The 23,247-nt window shown below is 40.1% G+C and overlaps 1 protein-coding gene across 3 annotated transcripts in view; it reads left to right on the top strand.

Annotated features, from left to right (window-relative positions):
* Window positions 1-22,146, top strand: part of samd10b (sterile alpha motif domain containing 10b) — a 50,775-nt gene extending 28,629 nt beyond the window's left edge. For 2 of the 3 annotated variants that reach the window (XM_023278662.3, XM_023278660.3), the window contains 3 exons: window positions 5,238-5,406; window positions 11,451-11,591; window positions 20,457-22,146. In XM_023278662.3, coding sequence (XP_023134430.1) covers window positions 5,238-5,406; window positions 11,451-11,591; window positions 20,457-20,479 — 333 coding nt within the window. In that variant the 3' untranslated portion in view covers window positions 20,480-22,146. Of the gene's footprint in view, window positions 1-5,237; window positions 5,407-11,450; window positions 11,600-20,456 lie in introns of those variants that run through there. The other variant, XM_055012729.1, reaches the window with a different exon arrangement.
* The last annotated feature ends 1,101 nt before the right edge of the window (window positions 22,147-23,247 follow it).

Genomic DNA, 23,247 nt, shown 5'->3' with positions numbered 1-23,247 from the left:
ATTGTACATGACATGCATACCATAAAGCATTGATTCACTCAAGTACACACACACACACGCTCAGATTTTTACTGCTAATTGGTGTAGCATCATTGATCAACCTCAGGGAGGGTGTGGATGTGCGGAGACATGAGCAGCCGTCAGAAGAGAGGTGCTATCGGTCACAAAGAGCGAATTTTAAGGATTCCCCACGCTCCCCTGACTTTAAGCTAATCCTGGATTCAGCTCCACACAGAGACACAAGGTCTGCACACACACACACTCACACACACAAACACAGGCTCTTAAATGGGCAAAAACTAGTGCAGTGCACAGAAGTCGAAGCAGACGAAAGATCGAATGGGGTGGAAACAAGAGAAAGGGAGGACAAGGGAGGGTGTCAGAAAGGGAGAGGATAAAATTTATGAGGAGCAAGTAGCGGGAGTATGAGAGACATGATAGAACAAAGTAAGCAGGGAAGGACAAATAAGCTGTTTGGAGGATACAAACAGAATGATCAATAGAGAAGTGCAGAGAACATTGTGTGGTGTGGGGAAGGGAAAAGCATGGAGTAAACAGAGAAGTGGTCTTACTAAATACATAAAGACGCCTAAAAATAGAAAAAGTTATTAATTAGAATTTATTAGCTGTTGTTGTGTTGGTTTCCATAAAGATTAAATCACAAAATTAAGTTAGATTAAAAGGAATAGTTCAACATTTTGGCTCATTAGGAGAGTTACATAAAAATAAGGACATCCCATTGGAGTTTGTTGGCTTTCTCAACATATTTGAACAACTTGATCTTAAGTTCAACATTTTCCATGGAATGTGCTGGGTTTTTCACACGACTGCAAATCTGAAGCTCCAGTCAGTAACCAATTGAATTGCAGCTCTGCAACTTAGCATTAAGTTCAGGAATGCACTTTGTTTATGTCCACAAAGTGCAAAATATTGCTTCCACGAGCATCTTTAAGGAACTAATAGACATATGATAACTCCTAACTAGTTCAATTCTTGCCAAAACCGAAGTGTAAAGATTGTGATTTTGTAGGATGTTATTTCTTGGTGACTTCCTTGAGTCTCCACTGGCTGCATTATGATGTTTTTTGCACAGATTAAACCATCAAGATACTGTAGTATGTTACTTAGTGAGTGTTTTTAACTTTCTAACAAAGCGCTGCTGGTTATTTTCCTTGTTTCCAGCCTTTGTGCTAACCTAAGCTAACTAGATTCTGACTGAAGCTTCATGTTCACTGTACAGACAGAGGTAACCTTGTTTCCACATAACTTGGTGTTCAAGTTACCAAAAATCTGTAACTTTCTGTAGTTTTTTTTGCCAGTATAGAATTTCTCTCATACAGGTTAAATCATTTTCAAACTTTTTTCACTTTAAAAACAATCTGAAATTATAGAAAAAATTCTCTTATTTTCCAGATTTTTTTTCCAGATTTTTCAAACACACAAAAATATCAAGAAAACTACTAAAGTACACATGTCTGATGTAAGATAACAATAAAAGCATGTACCTGTGAGTACCAACAATTTAAAAAAAGATAAAATGTGAATAATTTTGCACTGTTCTTACACTTGTAAATATTGTTGCCCTTATCTGCAAAAAATATTACAATTTGTGTGTTTGTGTGTTTTTTTTTCCCTTTTGTTTTGTAACGATATGAGTTCCAGAGAGGGGGCAGATAGTTGGAAAAACAAACTAGCTAACAGGTTTTTCAGTTGATTGACGATGCTGACAGTCAAATGTATAAATAAAAAGAAGACTAATATATTTTTATAGATTAGTCATCGACAATGACAAAGTTATGGGGTTTCTTTTTGTATGAAGAAGCTAAAAAAATTGTAGCATCATGTGTTGACATTGTACTTTCCGTGACTATTGCACACAAGTAAAAATGATATTTTGTCCAGCTATGATTTTTATTCAACACATTAAAGGTAAATAAGAAGCACACTTGAATATTTAAATGTTAAATCCAGGGCACTGAGCAGTTGATGCTGACTATAACATATCGGTGCATATATATTCCCTGCCTTCCCCCTCTGTGTCCTTAATCCTACTCCATATCCAGCCTCCACTTTGCTTATGCCCCCTCACCCACTCCAGCTCCCCTCCACCCCCGCCTCCTCCTCCTCCTCTGTACATAACAAATGAGGGACCTCCTCCAGCTGGACAGAAGTAGGTCTCGGGTAGGAGCGGGGAGGTAGTAAAGGGTCGAACAGGTACTGGAGAGAACTGGCCAGAGGAGATACAGTCTGATGGATGGCCAACAAATGGAGCGAGAAGAGCGAGGGAGGAAAAAGAAAGAGAGAGAGGGAGGGATGATGGGGAGCTATCATTCCATTTCCCTTCGGTCTGGCTTCATGATGATGAAGGCCATTACTCACACAAAGAAGAGCCCACTCCCCAGCTCATTGTCTTCTCTTTCTTATTGTCATTTACCGTCTTTGTTCACCCTCCCGATCTGCCTGTTGTCTTTCTTTGTCTCCATGCTGTTCGCTCAGTTCCTGTACAGTTAAATAAATGGCAACAAACATCAATAAGTAATTAATACAAATTTGGCATTTATAAGCAAAGATCTATATCTGTTTCCCAGATTTGTTATGGTACTCGATGATCCCTCAGTGGATCTAAAGTACATTTCATTTCTTCTGTAATGAGGCATCGCCCCTGTAGCTTTGCCATTATTGAAGATAAAGATAAAGAAACGTTATTACAATTCTTTGGTCATCTTTGTTGGAGCATATATGCTCTATTTGTTCAAATTTATTTTCTCATACAAAATAGGTCCCTGGATCATAATGAATTCGCCTGCTGAATTTTTAGCCGCACCATCTGCAATAGTGTTGATTTATGTTTTAACATTAAGGGTTGAAGAGCCAGCAGGGAAATTTGCTCTCTTCACTCAGAAGTGCAACATCCTGTATGCGTTGGCTATTACTATTACTCTGGCATATGAACATCATTTCACCTATCTTCATTTTTGTTATTTAATGCAGCACTTCTCAGTTCCAATTAAAAACGTTCACAGTCCCCGCTTCAGACGTGACCGATTACTCTCCGTGTTTCCAATGTGTCTATTTCTTGTTAAACCTCTCGTAGAACACACACTGAGAAGCAAACACTAAATTAACCTTATTCTTATCCCCCAGCAGCCACAGTGGTATTAACTCAGCCCATTTAACATCTTTAGTTCCACCCAACATAGTTTTATGTACTAGGAAGTCATATTTTAAAAGAATATATTCACATTTTTGGAAATGTTCTCATGGCATGTGATGCTGCCGGTTAGCTTAGCTTAGCATGAAGACTGGAAACAACACTCTGTCCTCAGCTTACAAAACCTACCTAACATCTAGACCACAACTTTTTTGTCTTGTTAACTTCCGCACACATAATGACTGTCTATCCTCTTATGGAGATATCCACTCAACTATGCCAATATGTGGATGGACATAGACAGCAGATAGGTGCTAAATCAGCACACTTGCAGCTTGGATGCAGGATGATGTTATGGCTATCCGAAGATGAGGTAACATTTTTACCCTCTCTTGTCCATACTCAATCATCCATAAGAGAGACCATTTCCACACCTCTCGCAGCTCGATCGCAATTAACGATGGGAGTGAGCTGTAAATTTAGATTATTAAAATGGCCTCGGCACTTCACTGAGTCCAGGCAGAAGTATGTGTGTAATTAGGAAGCAAGCAAACACACTGGAGCGGGGAAATGGAGTTGTTTCCAATCAAGGCCTACAAAGCAGAATGCAGTTAGCTAGTGGACCAGCCAGAACTTGATAGGGCTGATTGGTGCTTAAATTGATAGAAGATCCCATTAAAGCAGCTGGCAAAGATGTAAATAGTTATGAAGTTGTATCCATCGCGTATTAAGATGTGAAGGTGTTCTGTGAGCTGGTCTTTGTGTCATTAACGGGGAAGCGGTGGGAGAACGCTGGACATTAAGCTACGGGAGAATGTGCAAGTTGCATTTGTGTGTATGACATTTCAGCATACATAATCCCATTAAATGCAGTCAGTTATGGAGTGGAGCGTTTGGCAGCACTTCTTTGTTTTTCTATTGAAAATCAGCCAAAGCTTTTGTTGTGAAGTTGGCTCAGCCAGAGCATGAATGAATGGATTAGATATGAGAGTAAATCGCACAAGAGAGCCGAGGGGACGAGGAGATGGTTGAGCGTACTGCCCATATGAACTGGTTGTGACTTCATTAATGTCCCTATTAATTCCCCGCGCATGGCCGTGACACACAAAGAAAAGCCGTGCTGCCTGGCAACTTTCAGGGATCAGAGGACGGTGTGTGAAGAAGACGCGAGAGTAAACAAAAAAGACATGCTCATGAAACGGAAAGATAAAGATGACAGAATCACACTAATGCTGTGCTGCCTGCATAATGAAGGTGGTGCCGTCAGGGAAAATTACCTATGCTAAAAGACCACTCCAGTCACAATACGACACAGCGTCAGCACAAATACTGGGAGAAAATATATATGGAATGTAATTACTGTATCAATATATGCTGTTGACAGAGAGGTGAAGTGTAACATTGCATGGAATTAGAATTGGGGAGAAAATACGGTTATGCAGGACAAATCGCAGCTTTACATCTGTCTTTCTAAATTAGGGTTGAAAGGTGAAAGATGAGCTGCTCATTTTAATCAAAGTAACAGCATCTGTTGGCTCTTATATGCCTACAAGCTTTGAAACTTGATTTTGATTTGAGGTATGTTGATTTGGCCCCCACTGGATCAAATCTTAACCCTATTAAATTGCAAATGTTTAAAGGTCGTGTAAATTTTTCAACCACAAAAGACAAAATAACACCACAGGCTTCACGGTAATACATGCTTATACATATGATCATTTTCCTTTTAATTACGAGACTTTATTTGCTCTCTGCACATGCTGTAATTGTGGTTTACTAGACTACCAGAGGGGACTTTATTCCAAACTGTGGCATCAGAATGCGTCATCCAAGCTAATTTCACACTAATGAAAAAGTCCTGCGTGTTGCATATTTAAGTAGGCTGTGGAGAAATTACAAAGTGTTTATCTGGAGAGAAAAAAAAGCAATAAAAAAAGCAATGTTCCAAAGTGCAATATAGTACCTGAGGAAATTAAAACACCAATATGCACACATACCCCTTCCTTGGCTTTTGTCTTGATAATACTGTATATTTACATACGCACTGCATTAATAGAAAGTTTTCTGCTTTTTCTGTTTTTTTCAGCTGCATCCAGGTGAAGCCTTCACTGTGTATCACACCAGTCCTACGCTGTCCAGCCTGTCCAAACCCGTGGTGCTGTGGACTCAGCAGGATGTGTGCAAGTGGCTTAAGAAACATTGTCCTCACAACTACCTGACCTATGTAGAGGCCTTCTCCCATCACGCCATTACAGGTGCAGTGCACAACACATGAAGATGCACACAGCAGCATCAGTTCTTAGTGAAACTCTGTACTGTCTGTGCTTTGTTCTTGTGTTGTTTTGGTAGAAAATGTCCATCACTACACTAGTTAGTTGACTATAATGTGTAAAATTGGTAACCTAGAGGTGATCTTTTTTTAAAGAGTGTTGCCTGATGTTCATTGACCTCTTGTCCTTTCAATAAGCACAAAAGTGGTGTTTGTTCGGGCTGACACACTGCGAACCGACGCCATAAAAGGCTTAGCAAATCTCGCACAAGTTTTATTTTTAGGTTTGTGGTTCCACAGCTTAGCTTTTTCAACTGGAAACAGGTTTACACCCAAATCTCTGCAAAGGAGATTTAAAAGGCATTCATGTGAGGTAACGGAAGGAGTGCAGCCTATTTTTGGAGAAGAAAGGCAAAGCGGCGGAAAAAATGGTGGGTTATCGTGTTTCGAGTTCAAACAACACGCTCTCGCACACGTTTATTTGTCAGCAAGCCCACACAAAAGCATGCGAGCGCTCGTGCACACGTGCTGCGACGCCAATAACCACACATGAGCAAGAGCACACATTTATTCACACACTTGACAGACCAGACGGCCAAGCAGTTTCTTTTTTAGTGTCTCACAGAGAACAGATTGCTGTTCTGTGCCGTAGGGTCAACCAGCACTCACTTACATTTGCACACACACACACACACACACGCACACACACACACACAGAGGCACTTAGAGACGCGTACATACACACTGGCTCGAGGGTTAACAGTGCTGCCACTGTCATAACTATAGCAGCTCAGATCTGGTCATTTTTATTTATGTATTCTCAAACAGAGAGAGAGAGAGAGAGAGTAGGCCAGATCTAATTATCCTTCTGCATTCACTTGCTGATGTCCAGCTGGATTTCATTTCACGTCGGTTATTAGCCACTGTGCTTTCTTGTGCAAATGGTGGCTGAATATATGTTTTTGTTGTTGATGCATATGGTCAGCATCAAAGAATTGCATCAATAAATCTTCTTCGTATGAATTCTGTCCCTATTTTTGTTGGATCTCGCCAACAGTCAGGGAGTGGATTCTGTGTCTGTATCATGTAAGTTCAGTGACCCAAAAGTAAATGCATCTCTCAGTCTCTCAGTCTGGGTGCCGCTGCAGTGGAACAAGCTGCCGGAGGAGATCAGTGTAGCTTCTGCAGCTTCTTCTCTTGCTTCTGCATTTCATTTGTGTGTGGAAATTAATCCCATCTTTTGATGTATTTTTTTCCATTCATTATATTACATTTTATCACCACTGACCTAACTGTCTTGTCTGTTCCGTTTGCTATTATTGCTGGTAATAGTAACGCACAACATTCTGTTAATTCAGCTGAGTGCTGGTGGAAAGCAATGCAAAAATAATTATGTTCCACCACACAGTAAAATATGGGGAACTTGTGATCACATAAATTAACACATAACATGTTGATTGCTCATCCACTTACAGTAAAGATATAAAACACCTTTTATTTTTTGAGAATTTTGAGCCATTTGCAGTTGCTTGAATTTTCGAATGTGTTTAAATTGCAGAGAGAAATTTTGCCTGCCACTACATTTATTTGACAGCTGCAGGTGCTACTTATTTTACAGCATGAGGTTTTTGCATGCTAAATATATGATACATTTATAAAAGGATATAGGTGGGGTATTAGATTATACCTGGAAGTGGCTGTTAAACATAATAAGTACTTTTACAGAACATTCTAAATTCAGTAATTCTACTTGTAGAGGTGTATTTCACATTGGGGTATTATTGCTTTTGCTGAAAGCGATCTCAGGTAACTTCTGCTAAACAGTCACCACTGTAGCCAGAAGTAGCAATTACAGGATAATGGTAAATTCAAAAATGTGCTGTGACAGTAGCAGAAGTGAAGCGGAAAAGTAAGTGAAATATCATGTTGGTTTCACTGCAACTAATGATTGCACAGCAACTAATATAGTCTATGTATATTAAAGGATGTTAGCATTAGCAACCTTAGGCAACTGGTCATATCTGACCATCAAGTAGTCCACTCTGGTTGCCTTCTTCCTTTAAAGGGAGATAAAAGCGTCATCATAAAATCACAATGTATTTTTTTGTTAATTTCTTCTTCTGGTGTTGCTTTAAGTCAAGGATCTGAATTCTTCCTGCACGACCTTGTTGTTTAGCAATTGCAGCACATAAGTAATCAGATTACACTAAATACTGTCAGACCTACGGGTGATTTAGTCATGGATGCCCTGTTTTTGCATTTAAATCTAATCTGAATAATGATTCCTGATCACGAGCCTCGCATTTACACAAGGCGTTTTTATTTTCTGCCTTATTTCCCTGCTACTCTCGCTCCACATCGTGATAAGAGATCGCTAATGTACAGTAGGTCAGCGGGTGTGAAGTCAATAAACGGATATCTGCTGTCCTCAGCTCATGTACAGACATGACATGACTGCAAGCTTCACGGATTGCATTTACAGGCAGAGATCTGATCACAAAGTAAGATAGACTGTGCACCTCCACATGTGGCCTTACAGACTTGATTGCATTGCAGCTACTGCCCTGTTTACACCTTGCATTAATATTTTTTTTTTTCTTATCAAGATAATATATCCCAATACAGGTGACCAGGTGTGAATGACAGATAGAGAGAATATGCAGTATGTTGACTATGTTCTGAAAGTGAAATGTAAGGAGTTAAACAGTAAATGTGCCCGTGGCTACATGCTTAACCTTGGAGGAACTGTATATACAAGCATACAAAAAGGTGATACTGTATGTAGACCTTCAGGGACGGCATGAATTGAATTGGTCGACGATCAAAGGTTTAAACTAAAGGTTGTTTTTTCATAAGGAAGTCTTTACCTTCCTCCCTCTTGGATTGCTTTTCAGACTGCTTTAAGAGTCATCATTGTCCCAGCCAAGGCAGAACTGCTTCCCATTTGCCCACAGACATTGTTAATAAGCAATTTATTTTGAAGCTAAATTGAGAGAAGCGATCTCTATTGAAACGGCTTTTGTTTTTGTGTCTCTTTTCTCCCTTTGACAGCATACTTTCCCTATCTGCAGGCAATTATTAGGAGCTGTATTAAGTCTGTCTGAAGGGAATTGATTTGAGCTCCATTCATCTGCTTTGTCTCATTTGTAGACACGCACACACATTCACAGAGCAAGGGCAGTGGTTTTTCTAGGACGCGCTGGCACTGCTGTTGGCAAGCACACACGAGAGGGGCTTTTGTGGAGATGGGGTGAAGAGGTTGGCGAGGGTGTGAAAAAAATGCTGAAAATGTGCACAAAATGAATGGAAAATTGTTGTTGTTGTATCCCCAAGATGGTTGCGCTCGCACAAAGTGGGTTATTTGACTCAGTGTTTGAAACAGAGAGCACCTGGACTCTGAGGAAAAGCAAATAATCTGCCTGTGCATACACACGCACTCCAGCCATTCAACCATTATAAAGCTAACTGGTTTGTCATAGCTTTTTCTCCCAGGGACTGGAGCCACAGAGGAGGCAACTTTGTCTGTATTGTTCCAGCCCATCTGGTTGTAAGGCAAAGGCTGGCTGACAGTTCTGCACTCATTTGGCTTGTTTGGTTCCAGGGAGAGCTGTATACTTCATCATATGTGAAAGAGCTTGGTTGTGGAGAAAAGAAAAATCATAATTATCGCTGCTTTCAGATGTAATGTTCAGTTGTCGGCTTACTCACTTTAAAGGATCAGTGGTTTACTTTACATAAAGCATCTTTTGACTAAAAAGTTTCCTTAATGCTGTATCCCCAAAGACAGTGGAAAGTGGTCAAAGCACGGACATCCTGAGAGATTGGATTTACTGCTAAACGTTCTAAATGTCAATACTTTCATAAAAAGTATTTTTCTATCTGAAATCCTATTTCATTTTACCTTCACAGGGTGCACACGTACACACACACTCATACACTGCAGCAGAGCAGCTACGTAAAGTAAAATAAGATTAAGATTGGAATAGATGGAGCTACAGTTTGATTTGTGAGAGTGCATCGGTCAGCAGATGAGTCAGCCGAGTCACGCAGCTGAAAACATGGAAAGACTGTAAAGAAGTCACGTAAACTGATGGAAACAAAAGGCTTCCAGTAACAGAAAATACAACTGTTGGGCTCATATGGATAACTGCCGTTAGTATCTCCCCAACATTTTTCTTGGAGCAGTGTGATATTTTAATTGTTTCAGTTTTAGGAGACATGAAGGTTATTGCTGTGTAACTTACCTGCACTGCTGCTTGTTAAACTCTTGAGGATAATATGGCTCTGGGCATGTTACATTTTTCTTTACAGATGGTTTTAGAGACACTTAGCCCCAGACTGGGTCCGCTGGGGGGTCACAGCAGACCTACCTCAGTCTGCACACACAAATCTGTTCTCCACTATAAAGCCTGTCTTATAAAATATGACCACCGACTCTCTAATAAGGGTATTTATATTTCATGGGCTCAGAAAAAGGACTGCGGACATATAGGACTCTAATTCTCATTCCATTTTCCATTCTCTGGCAGTCTACTGTTCTCTTCTTTTCTCCTCTTGTGCTAAGTGGGTTAATAAAGCAACACTAAACAGGGTTTTTATTGTGTTTGTGTGTGAAAGAAGAATGAGACGAAGAGAAACAAAGAGTATTTACTACGTGTATGAATGAAGTACACGCTGTACATTTATACAGGCAGACATAAGCTGTGGTGCTTTTCCTCTGCGGGCCATGCTTGAAGCCCAGGTACAGAAAAAGAGAAAAAAAACAGAGAGATACAGCGGATGTGCTAATGTTCGGGGCCAGGAAATGGGAATGAATGGAATGGGAGCTGCATGAATAATGAGTCTAATTATGATTTGGGTGTCTTACGGAGCTGCTGCAGGTATGATGGATTCCTTTTCTGTGTGCACCGGTGAAGGACGCAGCTCTCCTACCCACTGTAACCTCTCTCTGTGTGTGTGTATGTGTCTACACCTCCACACATAAAAGATTCTTCATGTTGTGTTTAGTGCAGCTTGGTTGTAAAAGTTGTTTACTGTGGGTAACGGTATGTTAAATGTGTGTCTCCCCAGGGTTAACTGTCAAACTCTGTAGTAAAACGGAACCACAGAGAGCAGCCAGTCTCAGTAATCCTTCCCCATGCCAAGCTCTTTACTGTTACTAACTGCAGGGCTGCAGTGCTAACTGGGAAATATACATCTTACCCATTCATGTAAATGAGATTGTGAATCTGCAAGCTACAGCATAAATTAAACCATGCATTGCGATAGTGTCAATGTCAGGCAAATATTTGTCCCTTCTCAACACATGCAATATGTAGACCCTCATATGGCTAATCAAGTATCCTTCCCACATATTTAACAACAGGAAACATATAAATATCTTGTAAGTCTGCAAACCCCTCAAGAACCAGTTGTGTTTTGAATCTGTAGACATTTTTGAAAAGCGTGGTGAACCATTAGAGTTAGTATTTATCTATCAATAATACATTAGGGAGTCTAATCTGATCTGGAGCACAGCGTTGTGTTCTGTCTGTATTTATGTTAACAACAGCATCCAGAGATAAATTTAATCTTGTGAAGAGTGTCTGGCACCACTTGAAGGGTGCCTATTGATGTACTCTACATGCGACACATTCATTATGCATTGTGCATAGATAAAATAACTTTATAGTAAAGTAACTCCTCGCTTTAGATCTTCCTCATGTATTTATAACTCCTATACATTTAAATATAGACACATAATGAATGAACACAGTTTTAATTACATAAAGTATCACTTTATAAAGGAAGATATAATTGCTGACAAACTCTATGCATTAGTAAACACTTTAAAATATCATTTTATGCTCCAACAGCTTTTTTTACAGGTTCTCATAAAGCAAATATTTTGCCATCTGACTGATTGAACACTGATTTACAAAAGACTAAATATGTTGATTAAAGTCTTGTGTTTATATTAATCTGTGTAAATATGGCAGTTTTTCTCTATTAATGGAGAAACTTAACCCCTCCACGCCTCCTCCCTGGCAGGACGTGCTTTGCTGCGTTTGAACGGGGAGAAGCTGGAGAGGATGGGAATCGTCCAGGAGACGCTGAGGCAGGAGGTCCTCCAACAAGTCCTGCAGCTGCAGGTCAGAGAAGAGGTTCGCAACCTGCAGCTCCTTAGTAGAAGTGAGTGACATGTTGTGTGGCAAGTAACCATGTTGTCGTCTATTTTTGTGCGCTACTCTGTGCTGGGTTTTTGTTTGCGTTTGTGAGACAAAGGGAAGTACAAAGACACTGAGAAACAGAGGGGGAGAGCAGTTGGGTTTGGCTAAATTGGAAGGAGGCAGTGTGAGACCGTGCATGCCTGCTGTGACATGCGTGGAGTTGGGCATCCAAGTGCAATTGTTTGTGGCTGTGTGGTTTTATTGATGGGAGCTGTTGATTTGCTGCACCACCTCTGAATGATGTCTTTGGTAAACACTTTTATTCTCCAGCCATCAATGAAGCGGCTCAGTCAATCACTGCTGACCTGGAGCCAGCCCTTGATGTGGCTTGCTCATCGTTCCCATGTTTTTGTCTGATGTGGTGGTTGTTGGAGGTAGCTCCTTTCTTTGTGCATTAGTGGCTCAAATGATGGTGAGTCATCAAAGGAAAACGTCTGCACGATTTCCTTTCACTCAGTGGACCTAGATTCCAGTTCAAATGTTCCTAGTGGATTGTTTGAAGGTCCCGTATTGTGCCCCCGTTCAGCGAATTATTGTACTGTCACATGGCCTCAGAATGTGTCTTACAATTTTTCAGCTCAAAATACTGTAAAGATTTTTGTAAAGATGGTATATTTGACCACGGTTGTATAACCCATAGTCAAAGCCCTCTTCTCTGTGACTGGCATCAACTGAGTTTTCATTCTTCATGAAAATATCACTGAATTCACTGAACAGCTGATGTTTTTAACTAATCTGTATGGTGGTGCAGAGCTGTAGCTTGGAAACAACTTTAAAGCGTCTCCTAGTTAACATGTAGTCTCAGTGGGTTGTGCTCCAGTCACTATTTCACACTTGTTCAATCATTTGACACTAAATGACAAAATATGTAAAAGAGAACAGCTTTGTTGGGAATAAAAATGCGGTATATGTGAGCACAGGGAGCAGGGGAGAAGCAAACAGATTAAAACACCAGCTGAGTTCAGGTTTCACTGAAGCACGACAGGCAGCATGAAAACACAGTAACCCACCCAGCCCTTGTTTATTGGTTTCCAATTGATCTTCACATTTTCACCATTTCTGTTTGCTCATCAGCATTGCAATTTCTAGAGAGCTCTGACCTGTGGACATACGATCAACGCTAATGGTAACATTAGCAACATTAGCTACATACAAAGATTTTCCGATTGTTGTGGAAAGTGACATAAAAAATAAAAATAATACACTGGATCTTTAGTTCCTCAGTTCCTGAGAGTACATGAAAACTAATGTGTTCATTGACTATATCTTCAAAAATGTCATACATTACTCATTTTCTTTTGCAGTCAGAGACAAATACCTGCCCACCTTACAGCTATTTCACTCAGGTTTTCCTTTGGGTACTATAATCTTCAATTTCATGGCTTGTATTTAGCAGCAGCATCCTGCCCGAGAACATGCCTCAAATGAGAGAGGTTCTGCAGTATTTAAAGGGTATTGCAACAAGTTTGTTGTTTCCAATATACTCCCTTGTAATTTTGCACTTACATGGAGCAAAACTTGTTTGGAGGTTTTAAAGTATCCTGGAGAGCAGGGCTTTCTTTCTTTTTTTCTTTTCTTTTACAAAAATAACAGCATAGCCATTTGCTCTAAATGGCCCAATCTCCGTTGACATAAGTGCTTTTGGCAGAAATTGAATATCCTGGTAAATCAGACTGAGCAATGAAGTTGTTTTTGCCATCAAGTGATCATTTTGAACTGATGGTGTAAGGGCTCTTATAATCACCGGTTACATTCAAACACGCAAATGAAGTGGACTCTGTACTCTGAGAAGCTCACGCTCTCACTTTCTGATCATGCATGCCGCTGATGCTGTTTCTGTGTGGTTTCCTGCACATTTCTACTCACTGCAGACTACTTTTAGGTAAGTGTTTGATAATTACATTTGATGTCCATTTTAATCCTTCCATGACCCGTCCTTTGGGACCTGAGAGTGTTATTGTAGACACCACATGACCTGTGCACAGGGCCAGACAATTTGGAAGAGATCCATAACCCTACAGCACTGTGAAAGTGAGACAGACGGGTTGAAAATAACACTGAAACCAACTGAACAGACTTCTGACTCTACGATGACATTTAATATTGTGAACAGGTCATTCCAAGTCATTAGATAAGACAATTTAAAAAGTGCTTAAACAGTGCATTGTCAACTGTCTAGAAAAACTAATTTGAAAAGTTGTTGATTTCTGACTTAAAGAGCAAAAGTGATGAGAGACACTGACTGCAATCAAAGAACTGGAAGGACTGTCACAGATGAAGATCAGCCAATGTGAAGACCGAAAAAAGAAGTTATATTTTACTCTAATGCTAGATACATACATACATAATCAAAACAGACTAAGGTTAAAGGCACCACAAATAAAACAGCCCTTTACGTTGGTGGTGATGTAATATATTAGACTCAGTCTTACACTCTTAGAACTGTACTTAGACATGGATTAAGCCTAATGACTGAAATGGAGCTCTGCATTTAATAATTCCTTGAGTCTAGCACAATTCTCATTCCCAAACATGACTCACAAAATTTACATTTTTATACAACTAAGCTGCATTCTCATTTACTTTTTGAGATAAGTGTAGTTTCTCTCCGCAAGGCAAGACTTTGATGTAGCAAAAAAAATGCTTCCTGTCTGAAAGCCCATGAAAGTCCATTATTCTGAGATTTAAGTGTCATTGTCACTTACTGTTTACTGTAGTGTTTCACTCACTTTTTGATTAGGTTTAGGCATGAAAATATCTTGGTTATGTTTTAGAAAAATATTGTGCTTTGGGTTAAAATTTAATTTTCACAACAATAATTATACATGTTAGAAGCTTAGTTAGGTTTAGGCACCAAAACAACTTGGGTAGATTTAGGACAATATCATGGTTTGACTTAAAATATGAGACTTTCACAACATGTTTAAAGCTTTTCTTCCATTATCTGTGTTACCAGGTTAATGAGTTCCTCTCCATCTAACATGTGATTCGCTTAAAAAGGAGCAACTGTAAAGCAATATGTTGATTAGATTCTGGAAGAAAATACATTTCCTTCTAAACTTATTTGACAATGCAGTTTAATTGTATAGAAAATGCAGACAGGACTGCTTAATTAATGTCTGAGAAACTGGATAAATATCTGCTTAAATTCACACAAACTATGCATGTAGGAGTTGTGTGGCATGTGCCTTACACTGGTGAATTACAACAAACTCATCATTTTATGCTTTGTCTCAATCATTTTTGCTCACCCCTCGCAGATACAAAATAGGATATTCAGGCTTTTAAGGGCTTTCATGCCAATCAAGTGTTTTGAATTAAATTTAGAGATGCAATGCGACTAACTGTTCAGGAGAGAGAATTAAATTGCTGTTGGACACTTTCATTAACTGAGCAATGCAAATGTAATTTCCCAGTTCAGCAGGCTTTGACTCGAAGCTATAGGGGCAAGCTAATTCGGTGGCCTCGTACAACACCTGAGCTTCACAGGGTAGGAGGGTATTCAGAGGTGATTAAGGTAGGACGAGGTGGGAAAAAGTGATAATGGGAGATGTTTCAGTGTTTTAAATGAAAGCGTGATGAGATAGTGATAAGGCAGCGAATGAGGGCAAAGGTGGAGGTCTTCACTTAACCCTTTAAAAGACAGTCAAGACAATCTTGTCATTATCTACAGCAGGGAAAACTGGCATTGCAATCAGTTTCTTATGACCAGCAACTAAAAATCTCATGCAAAATGTTAAAGGTCATGTTCATTATTTTAGTAGAAATTGATGCTGGAGACATGACAGCAATCAAGAGCAAATTTAAAGTGAAAACCTTGCAGTTTATTGTCAGTGTCTCAGCCACAGAGGCCTCTCATGTCTTAGCGCTTTGTCCTAACAAGGAGCACAACTCTAAGTTTTGTTCAGATATTCATGACTCCCAGACTATGAATCCTAACATTTCTGCTTTTTAGTGAAATGTCTGGGTTATTGGATGAATGAAAATTTCACAGAGCTTCTTGCATGGCTGTGCACTCTTACACTCTGTAGGCCCAGGTTGAGAAAATAGAACAACGCTGATGTTTTGAGGGAACTGATACATGTGGAGAAGCATGGTGATGGTGAAATGGAAAAAGAAAGAGGCAGACACATACAGTAGCTGATGCATATTAAGGATTTGCGCTCGTGTTTTGCTCACAGGACTCCACACATACTGAGCGATTCTCCCAATACTCTTACAATTGTGGTGTGATTTAGTGGAGCCGTCATACCATCTGTCAGGTCTCATTCATCTCCAATAGATTTACCAAAAAATTAAATATTGATCTCACAATAACTTTGGAAAAGGGGGTGAAAATACAGATGCAGAAATACGGCTGAATCTGATGTGATTTTGCGTCTGATCTCATCCATGATAGCACACTTTAACATCAACCATACAAGAATCTCATGACAGGATTGTAAAATACTCCCTTCAGTGATTTTTAAACTTTTAGAATGAATAAGTGGCCTCTGAGTCTCTCCAACTCCTTGATGAAAAATAACATAGAATATTAAGTTGCAAAACACAATTAACAGGGCAAGTGATTGAAAAGACCACCTGAGGGGTGAGATTTAAATATGTAGAAGGGAGAAAAGAAAGGACAGAGAGCTGCGGCTGAAGGTGAGATGTTTACCAGATACTGGGGAAATACTGCGGATAAAACTGACAGATTGTGGAGATAAAGAAATGAGACGAGTAAAGAGGTTAATGAAGGGACATGGATAGCGAAAGAAAGCTTTGTCTGCTTCTATTCCCTGGCTACGGGGCCCTTCTACTTCCTGCTCCATGCTAATCTTTCTTGAGCAGGCTCACTTGCTCAAAGCGCTGTAATAGCATTTCACACTCAACATAGAATCACATTACTTGTCTTGCAAATTGTTGTTTGACAATGTTGTTCACATATTAACTGAGGTGGAAAAAATGTGTAATTTCTAAAAAAAAGCATGTGTCTGTGACTGAAAGGGATTGATACATTTTGCTTCCATAGAAATTGTGGAAAGGTGTATTTGAAGGTGATCTCCACGGTTTACAGAGACTTTGATTAATACTGAAAATGAAATGATTTGAGGATAGCAGAATTAAATTTATTTTCAAGGAGCCCTGAACTAATTTAACACATAAAAGTCAGTTTAGTCAGCAGAATTTCTCAGCTTTGGAGAACTACTCTATTATGTCTTACATGATTTAGGAGTGAGCTTTCTCAAGTCTGGCGCAAAAAACAAACTCTGACGGTATCCTCGGGGCTGTCCTGGGTTTGACTTGAGACCTTCACTGCAAAGTGGAGGTGTGATGCAATGATAAGACTAAGAGTGTGTCAGGATGTCTCGGCCTCCCCTGCACCAGCTGTCAATGTTCCTTTCAAATCCTTCTCTGGCAAGTCCCCCAGTTTCATGGAAGTGCAAGTGTAGACCTCTAGAGCGCTCTTTCAAGGTTAGCTTTTGTGACTTCTCTGGTTAGGTGTTATATTCTGTTACAGTGGCCTCTCCTTTGGCTATTGAAGAACACATGATCTCTTCCAAGCCTTACAAGACTTTTCTTTGCTTCCTGAGTGAACAGAAGCAATTCATACACATATTCAAGTCTGTGTTTGCGGTATTTTTCCACACTTTTTTCCCTACATTTTTACAGAGTACATAAATGGAAAACATGATAATAAATTCAATGTTTTACACAACACACAGCTCATCTTCACTCATCCATAGATCCATTTAGCATCTGATGCTATGTGATCTGAGTCACAGGTTGTTTGTTTTAGACAAGTCTCACACAGATAGACCATGCTGTAGCACAGAATGGTCTGACTGCACCTTAATATCATTCTGTTATAGGGGGAAAAACAGCACTCTGACTTGTTTGTGTTTCTATAAACCAATAATAATCATATTGGGCATGGCTGAGTGAAGGATACGGCGATGGTATTCCCTTTAAAAGAGTGATGGGGGAATTGTTTTGTGGAACATTTGCATGCAGAGAGGAGAGAGCGGGCATGAAAGTCACAGGAAAAAAAAAAAGACTAGCAAAACTGCCTTACTCACTGATCCTGAGCAAAACTTAAAATTTTCAGTGTGGTAGGTTGCTGCCCAGAGGTGGTTGTTGTTTCCCGCAGTGAAGGGGATTTTGAAAGCGGCACCGGAGGAGAAAGCAGCTTGAAATGTGCAGTAGGTGGCAGGTTTATATGCACAATCTACAGGAGTCAAACTAGCTTTAGACACTAAACTCCTCCACAGCTGAAGAATAATTAGATTATCACAAATTGGACATGTGTAAATAGTAAATAGTAAATAGTGAGTGAGGAGATACCTTTGGGCAAAATCCATCACAGACAGGCTGAATTCAGGTAACATAAAATGTGCTCCAATAGTTACAGTTAGTTTCCAGTGAAAAAGGATGACACTTATAAAATGGTCAGTAAACCTCTCAGGCAATTCCTGCAGCTTATTCCACCTCACTGTCCTCCACATGTGGCCTAATGTTGGATTGCACTATAAATGACAAACTTCTGGAATCCACTGAAACTAAAACTACAAACTTTTTGCAAACACTTCCCAAGTATACAGGCCATTTGAAATTCAAAACCTAATGACATAGTCACTAAAAAGGGTGTAGAGATTTACATGAAAGCATCAAAGTTGTATGCAAATGTACAAATATATGTATGTATGCTCAAGAGTGCAGAGATCGGTTGTTGTGTCTCTTCTTGCCATGGTTGGGAAAGCTCTTGTTCTTTGGGCAGGAATCTTGTATTTGTATTTTTAGACACTTAGACTATTTCATGTGTTTTCAGCAGGCTTGGCTGGTTTATGTCAGTCAGTAAGAGTTAAGGTTGATGTCTTCCATAGCCCAGAGTCACAGCTCTCTCAGGGTAGCGTGAACCATGCAGGGGTTGCAACATCTGGAAAGCTTTGGGGGGGAGGATTCAGATCAGAGCCCAGTGGGAGCTTTGCCCTCCTTCTTCTTCGTAGCCACTGGTTGTCGGTATGTCTTTATAACAAACTGTCAGTACCTCCTTCCTCCTCAACATATCAAATTTTCATCAAAGTCGCTCTACGCCTTTGTGTGTAGCCATCTGCCATGTCTCAGAGCCTCAGCTAATTAGCTAAAACTGATGATGTCGAGAATAACCTCAATAAAACACCTGACCCCTCCCACCACAAAGAGATGCGGTGCTGGCAGCACTCTGGTTGCCGTGGGAGACAGTCTTGGTAACCTTTTAGCTCTGAATTTGCCTCTGTGATGTTGCCCATCCTCGCAGAGCTTTACTCCGGGCTCCATGTGGCGCCTGCCAGCTGAACTGTAGCTGTGAATTAGAATATGAATGAAACTCTGAGCGTGACAGACAGAAAAGAAGGAGGAACATGTCATTTCTCCCCAGCACAAATTTTGCCTGGCTGCTGTTCGTCCTCCTCCCTCCCTCCCTCCTTCCGCACTCCTCCTCTGCTGCACCTAGGCTCTGACGACTCCATAGGGAGCTCATTTAAAAGAATTTCGAACAGACAAGCAGTTCTTGCTTTGTTTGTGAAAGCCTCCAGTCATATCAATGGCTCTCCATCCTGTCTGCCTCTCCATTCGGCCCCTTCTTTCGCTTCCTGGTTCAGGTTCACTCCAGTGCCACGTTACATCTGTCTGTGTCTGGAGACAGGTGGTGCGTCTTCCTTGGCTATCGGGAGAGGAGGGCTTAGAGCTGAAATGCCAACTGTCTGGGAGAGAAAAGTCTGACACTTGAGTCATTTCAGGATGGAACGAACTGGCTAGTTGTCAGGGAAACCACCTGGTCGCGTCTGTTGTTTCGGCAGACAGAAAAAAAAGATAATGACATTGAGAATAAAGGCTTGTTATGGACGGTGATATACTGTACATCAATCAATCATAGCATTAAAACCACCTGTCTACTATTGCGTAGGTACCCCTTATAGAACAGCTCCGACCCCTGCAGGCCGTGGACAATGGGCCTCTGGGAGCGTCCTGTTATATGTGGCACTGGGATATTTGGGTCCTGTGAGTTGAGTCGTGGGGCTTCCATGCATCAGATCTGGGGAGTTTGGAGGGAGTTTGGAGGCTGGATCAACTCATTGAGCTCTCGGTCGCGTTCCTCAAGCCATTCCGAGGCAGTATCTGCAGTGTGGAATGGTACATTATCATGCTGGGGTGGGGGTGTGTGTGGTTAGCCTGCAACAATGCTGAGATTGGTGCTACATATCGAAGAAAGATCCACTTGCCAGGAGCCAAGCTTTTCGAGCAGAACATTGCAGTGTAACAAGATGATCAATGCCATTCATTTCACCTGTCTGTAGACTTAATGTAGAACCTTTTGATTTGAAGATGTTTTCAGTTTTTAGCTTGACTGTCCTGATTATTCACAGCTTGTATTCTGCATATTAGTGTCTTTTTCATTACCTGCTGCCATTATTCTGTCATTTTTGCAGTCAACTTGTATTTCATTCTGAAATGTTAGCTGTTATGGAGGTTGTTGCTCTATAATTGAGTGCAGCGTGTTACATGAAAAGAGGTCAGCCGCACTACTTACTTGACATTACAGTTGAGTCTGGGGAATTAAGGTGTCACATACAGATTCAGAAGGGTGAGGAGCCCAACACTTCAGAAAGGTTCTTAAATGAGACGGATGTGTTTTCAAGGCGACAGAGGCTTAGCCCACAGGAAAAACAACTTCATGGTACATTAGCAGAGACTAACCAAAAGAGAGAAATGCATTTTTGTGGGAACAAACTACTGCTGACCTTTAACCGTTGCTTTTTCTATCCATGTGAATGCTAACTATGTATCCCCCCCTCTCCCCTCTCTGCAGCCTCCTTTGGAAATTTCTCTTAGCTCATCCCTGCATCCATTTGGCAGCCTTTTCCTTCATCCCCTGTCACAATACGTCTCTAGGAGCCATGGAAGAGCTGCTGTCTTCAGATATGTGAGCAGAGAATCAACAAGTGAAAGGGGAGAGGACGAGCCTATAGACTACATGCCAACTAGTCTGGAGGATTCTCATTTAACACCGCCAATCTGGTTTACAGACACTGAGATGGAGACAAAGCCCCACTCGAGGCAGGGGTATCCAGTATAACATGACGATAAGATGAAAGATTCTCAATCCTAGTGATGATGTAGGCCTGACACTGGCATACATGCAGTTATAGCAAATGCTTTGTCTCATTCCGATTGGACTAATTGGGCAATTTCAGGAGAAGATTTTCAGCAGGATTCACAGTTTTACACTTTCTTCAAGAAAAGATTTTGTATCAAATAAAACTTTGAACCCAGTGAGACTGGAAAAGTGGATAATCCCTTGAATTATAGAGTACAACAAATTTACTTGAAATGCTACTATTTAGACAATGTATCTCCATTTCAATTTGAAGCATCAATCCTGAGCCTGTTCAAAAAGAATTGGAGCTGGTCTTAAATGCATTTGACTAACGTCAGTATAATCAGTTCCTCACCTACATGTCATATTGCATTTTTGTCTCAGGACTTTAGTTTTAGAATTTGTAGACTTGGAGGATCAACAATAACACTTTAAGCTGAATGTCATTCCCACAATAAAACTTTTTGTATTGTGACTTATCTGCAGTATTTCAGTGAGAAATTAGAAATATGTATATATATATATATATATATATATACAGTATGAGCATTGTAGCGTAACATACACTTTAATCTGTGTATACTGTAACAGTACTTTAGTATTTTATTAATGGAATGGATCCAAGGGGCTCACAGAGTTAATGTGATAATCACTGACTGTTTATGCTTGATAAAGCAATAATTTAAATGGTGATAGGTGAAGAGATTAAAGCAATGTCTGGTATAAATATTAAGAAATTTTCTCTAGGGAGACGGGCCTCACAGTGTAAGTTCCTGCTGATGGAAGGATACATCTTGCGCATTTCAGTGGCAGTATTTCCCAGCCTTGTAGTGTCTGTTTTTTGTGTGCGCTGCTGTGTACTGTATGTCGTCTCTCTCACACAGATGCACAGAGAAAGCACAAGTCTCTGTTGAATTCTGTCCTGTTTCTTTCCTTTAAGTGGCGCCGTATTTTCAAATGCTCAGAAATCAAGATACTCTGACAGCTACCCAGATGCAAGACTCTCACTGTGACTGAAGCCAGCACCTTTGATGTCATTCTAGGCAGCAACAGACAGCGATGTGTGGCAATGACGCTTAAATCACATAAATAAATAATTTAAATAAAGAAATAAACTTCCAACAAACAAAACTTCTCCATCCAACACCCTTCCATCTGTCCCTTAACAAGGAGTCTGTTGATAATGTGAGTTATTGACTGTTAAAAGGCAGAAAACACGTATTATTTTTAGATTGCCTGATGTACTGTAAATATTGACACTTTTGGTTTACTCTCACTGATGATTGATGAACTGTTTGAAATGCAAAAAAGGAAAAACACTCTTCTGCCTTGCAGATACCTAGGCATATGGTATGACACATGATGAAAGCTGTCTTTTTTTGAATAAACTAATTGAGATGAAGCATTGGTCCTGATTTTACTTTCATGTATTACTGTTATTGCTTTTTTTTTTTTTTTTTATTGTGGAGTGTTTAGCAGTCAGGCTAGCAGACAATGAAAGACAGACTTCTGATTAAAAAGTAACATTGAACCAACAAAAGACCCACTGTAGAATTATATATAAATTAACAAGACTGACAAACATAAGAGAGAATGGCACCAGAACTAGCCTACATCTCAACTCAATTTAAAGTGTCTAAAAACCCAAAGTCAAAGCTCTTCAATTTTATCACAAGATATTGTTGAAGAAATTTCTAGATTTTTCCCACAGATTATTTTGAGGTTGTTAGAGATGTTTTTTTTCCAAATACAGGCAAAAATCAATTCTTGCAACCATCTTTGGTAACACAACCCAATCTTTTGGAAGCAGTTTTTTGTCCAGCAGCTGTTCCATCATTAAAGCTAACTCTATGATGAGGGAAGTGATAGTGTCCTCTGAGATTCCAAAAATAGTCAAATCTTAGTTGGGAAGGATTGCTGGTTTATATACATTTGGCATGTAAAAATTGTACACCTAAATCAATCTAGCACAAAATACATATATATGAGGGTACTTCAGAAAGTTCTCGACCTCACCCGAAAAGGTCACAGGAGAAGATTGTTCTTGTATCATCTTTCAGCATACTCTCTTGTAACTTCAGTGTAATTAGTCCACTGAGGTTTCACTATCCCTTCACGGAAGAAGGTCTCATCTTGAGCCTCCAGATTCTCCTCAACAGCATGGATGATTTCCGTCATTACAAGTTTGGGAAACAAAAGCCAGACGCTGCAGGCTCGGTGAGTAAGGTGCATGGAGGCAACAGTTCAAAGCCACATTTGGCTGCTTCTATCACCTGTACTGTGTGGATGGTGCATTTTCCGGGAGCAACAGCAGCCAGCTATAAGCTTTCCTTTCATTTTTTCTTTGATTGCTTCAATTATCTGGCTTTTTGAAGACAGTGACATAAACTAAGAAAATATGAAAACACAACTGCTTTATTTTAAAGGTCTCAAAAGTGATTCGCATCATTGGCCCACACCTCAAATCTCCAAAGTGCTTCCAGAAGTTTTATTCTTGCCATAA

The sequence above is a fragment of the Amphiprion ocellaris genome, chromosome 8, assembly GCF_022539595.1.
Source record: "Amphiprion ocellaris isolate individual 3 ecotype Okinawa chromosome 8, ASM2253959v1, whole genome shotgun sequence".
Classification (NCBI taxonomy): domain Eukaryota; kingdom Metazoa; phylum Chordata; class Actinopteri; family Pomacentridae; genus Amphiprion; species Amphiprion ocellaris.
The sequence above is the reverse complement of the archived record's forward strand: the minus strand, read 5'-3'. Positions and strand labels throughout refer to the sequence as shown.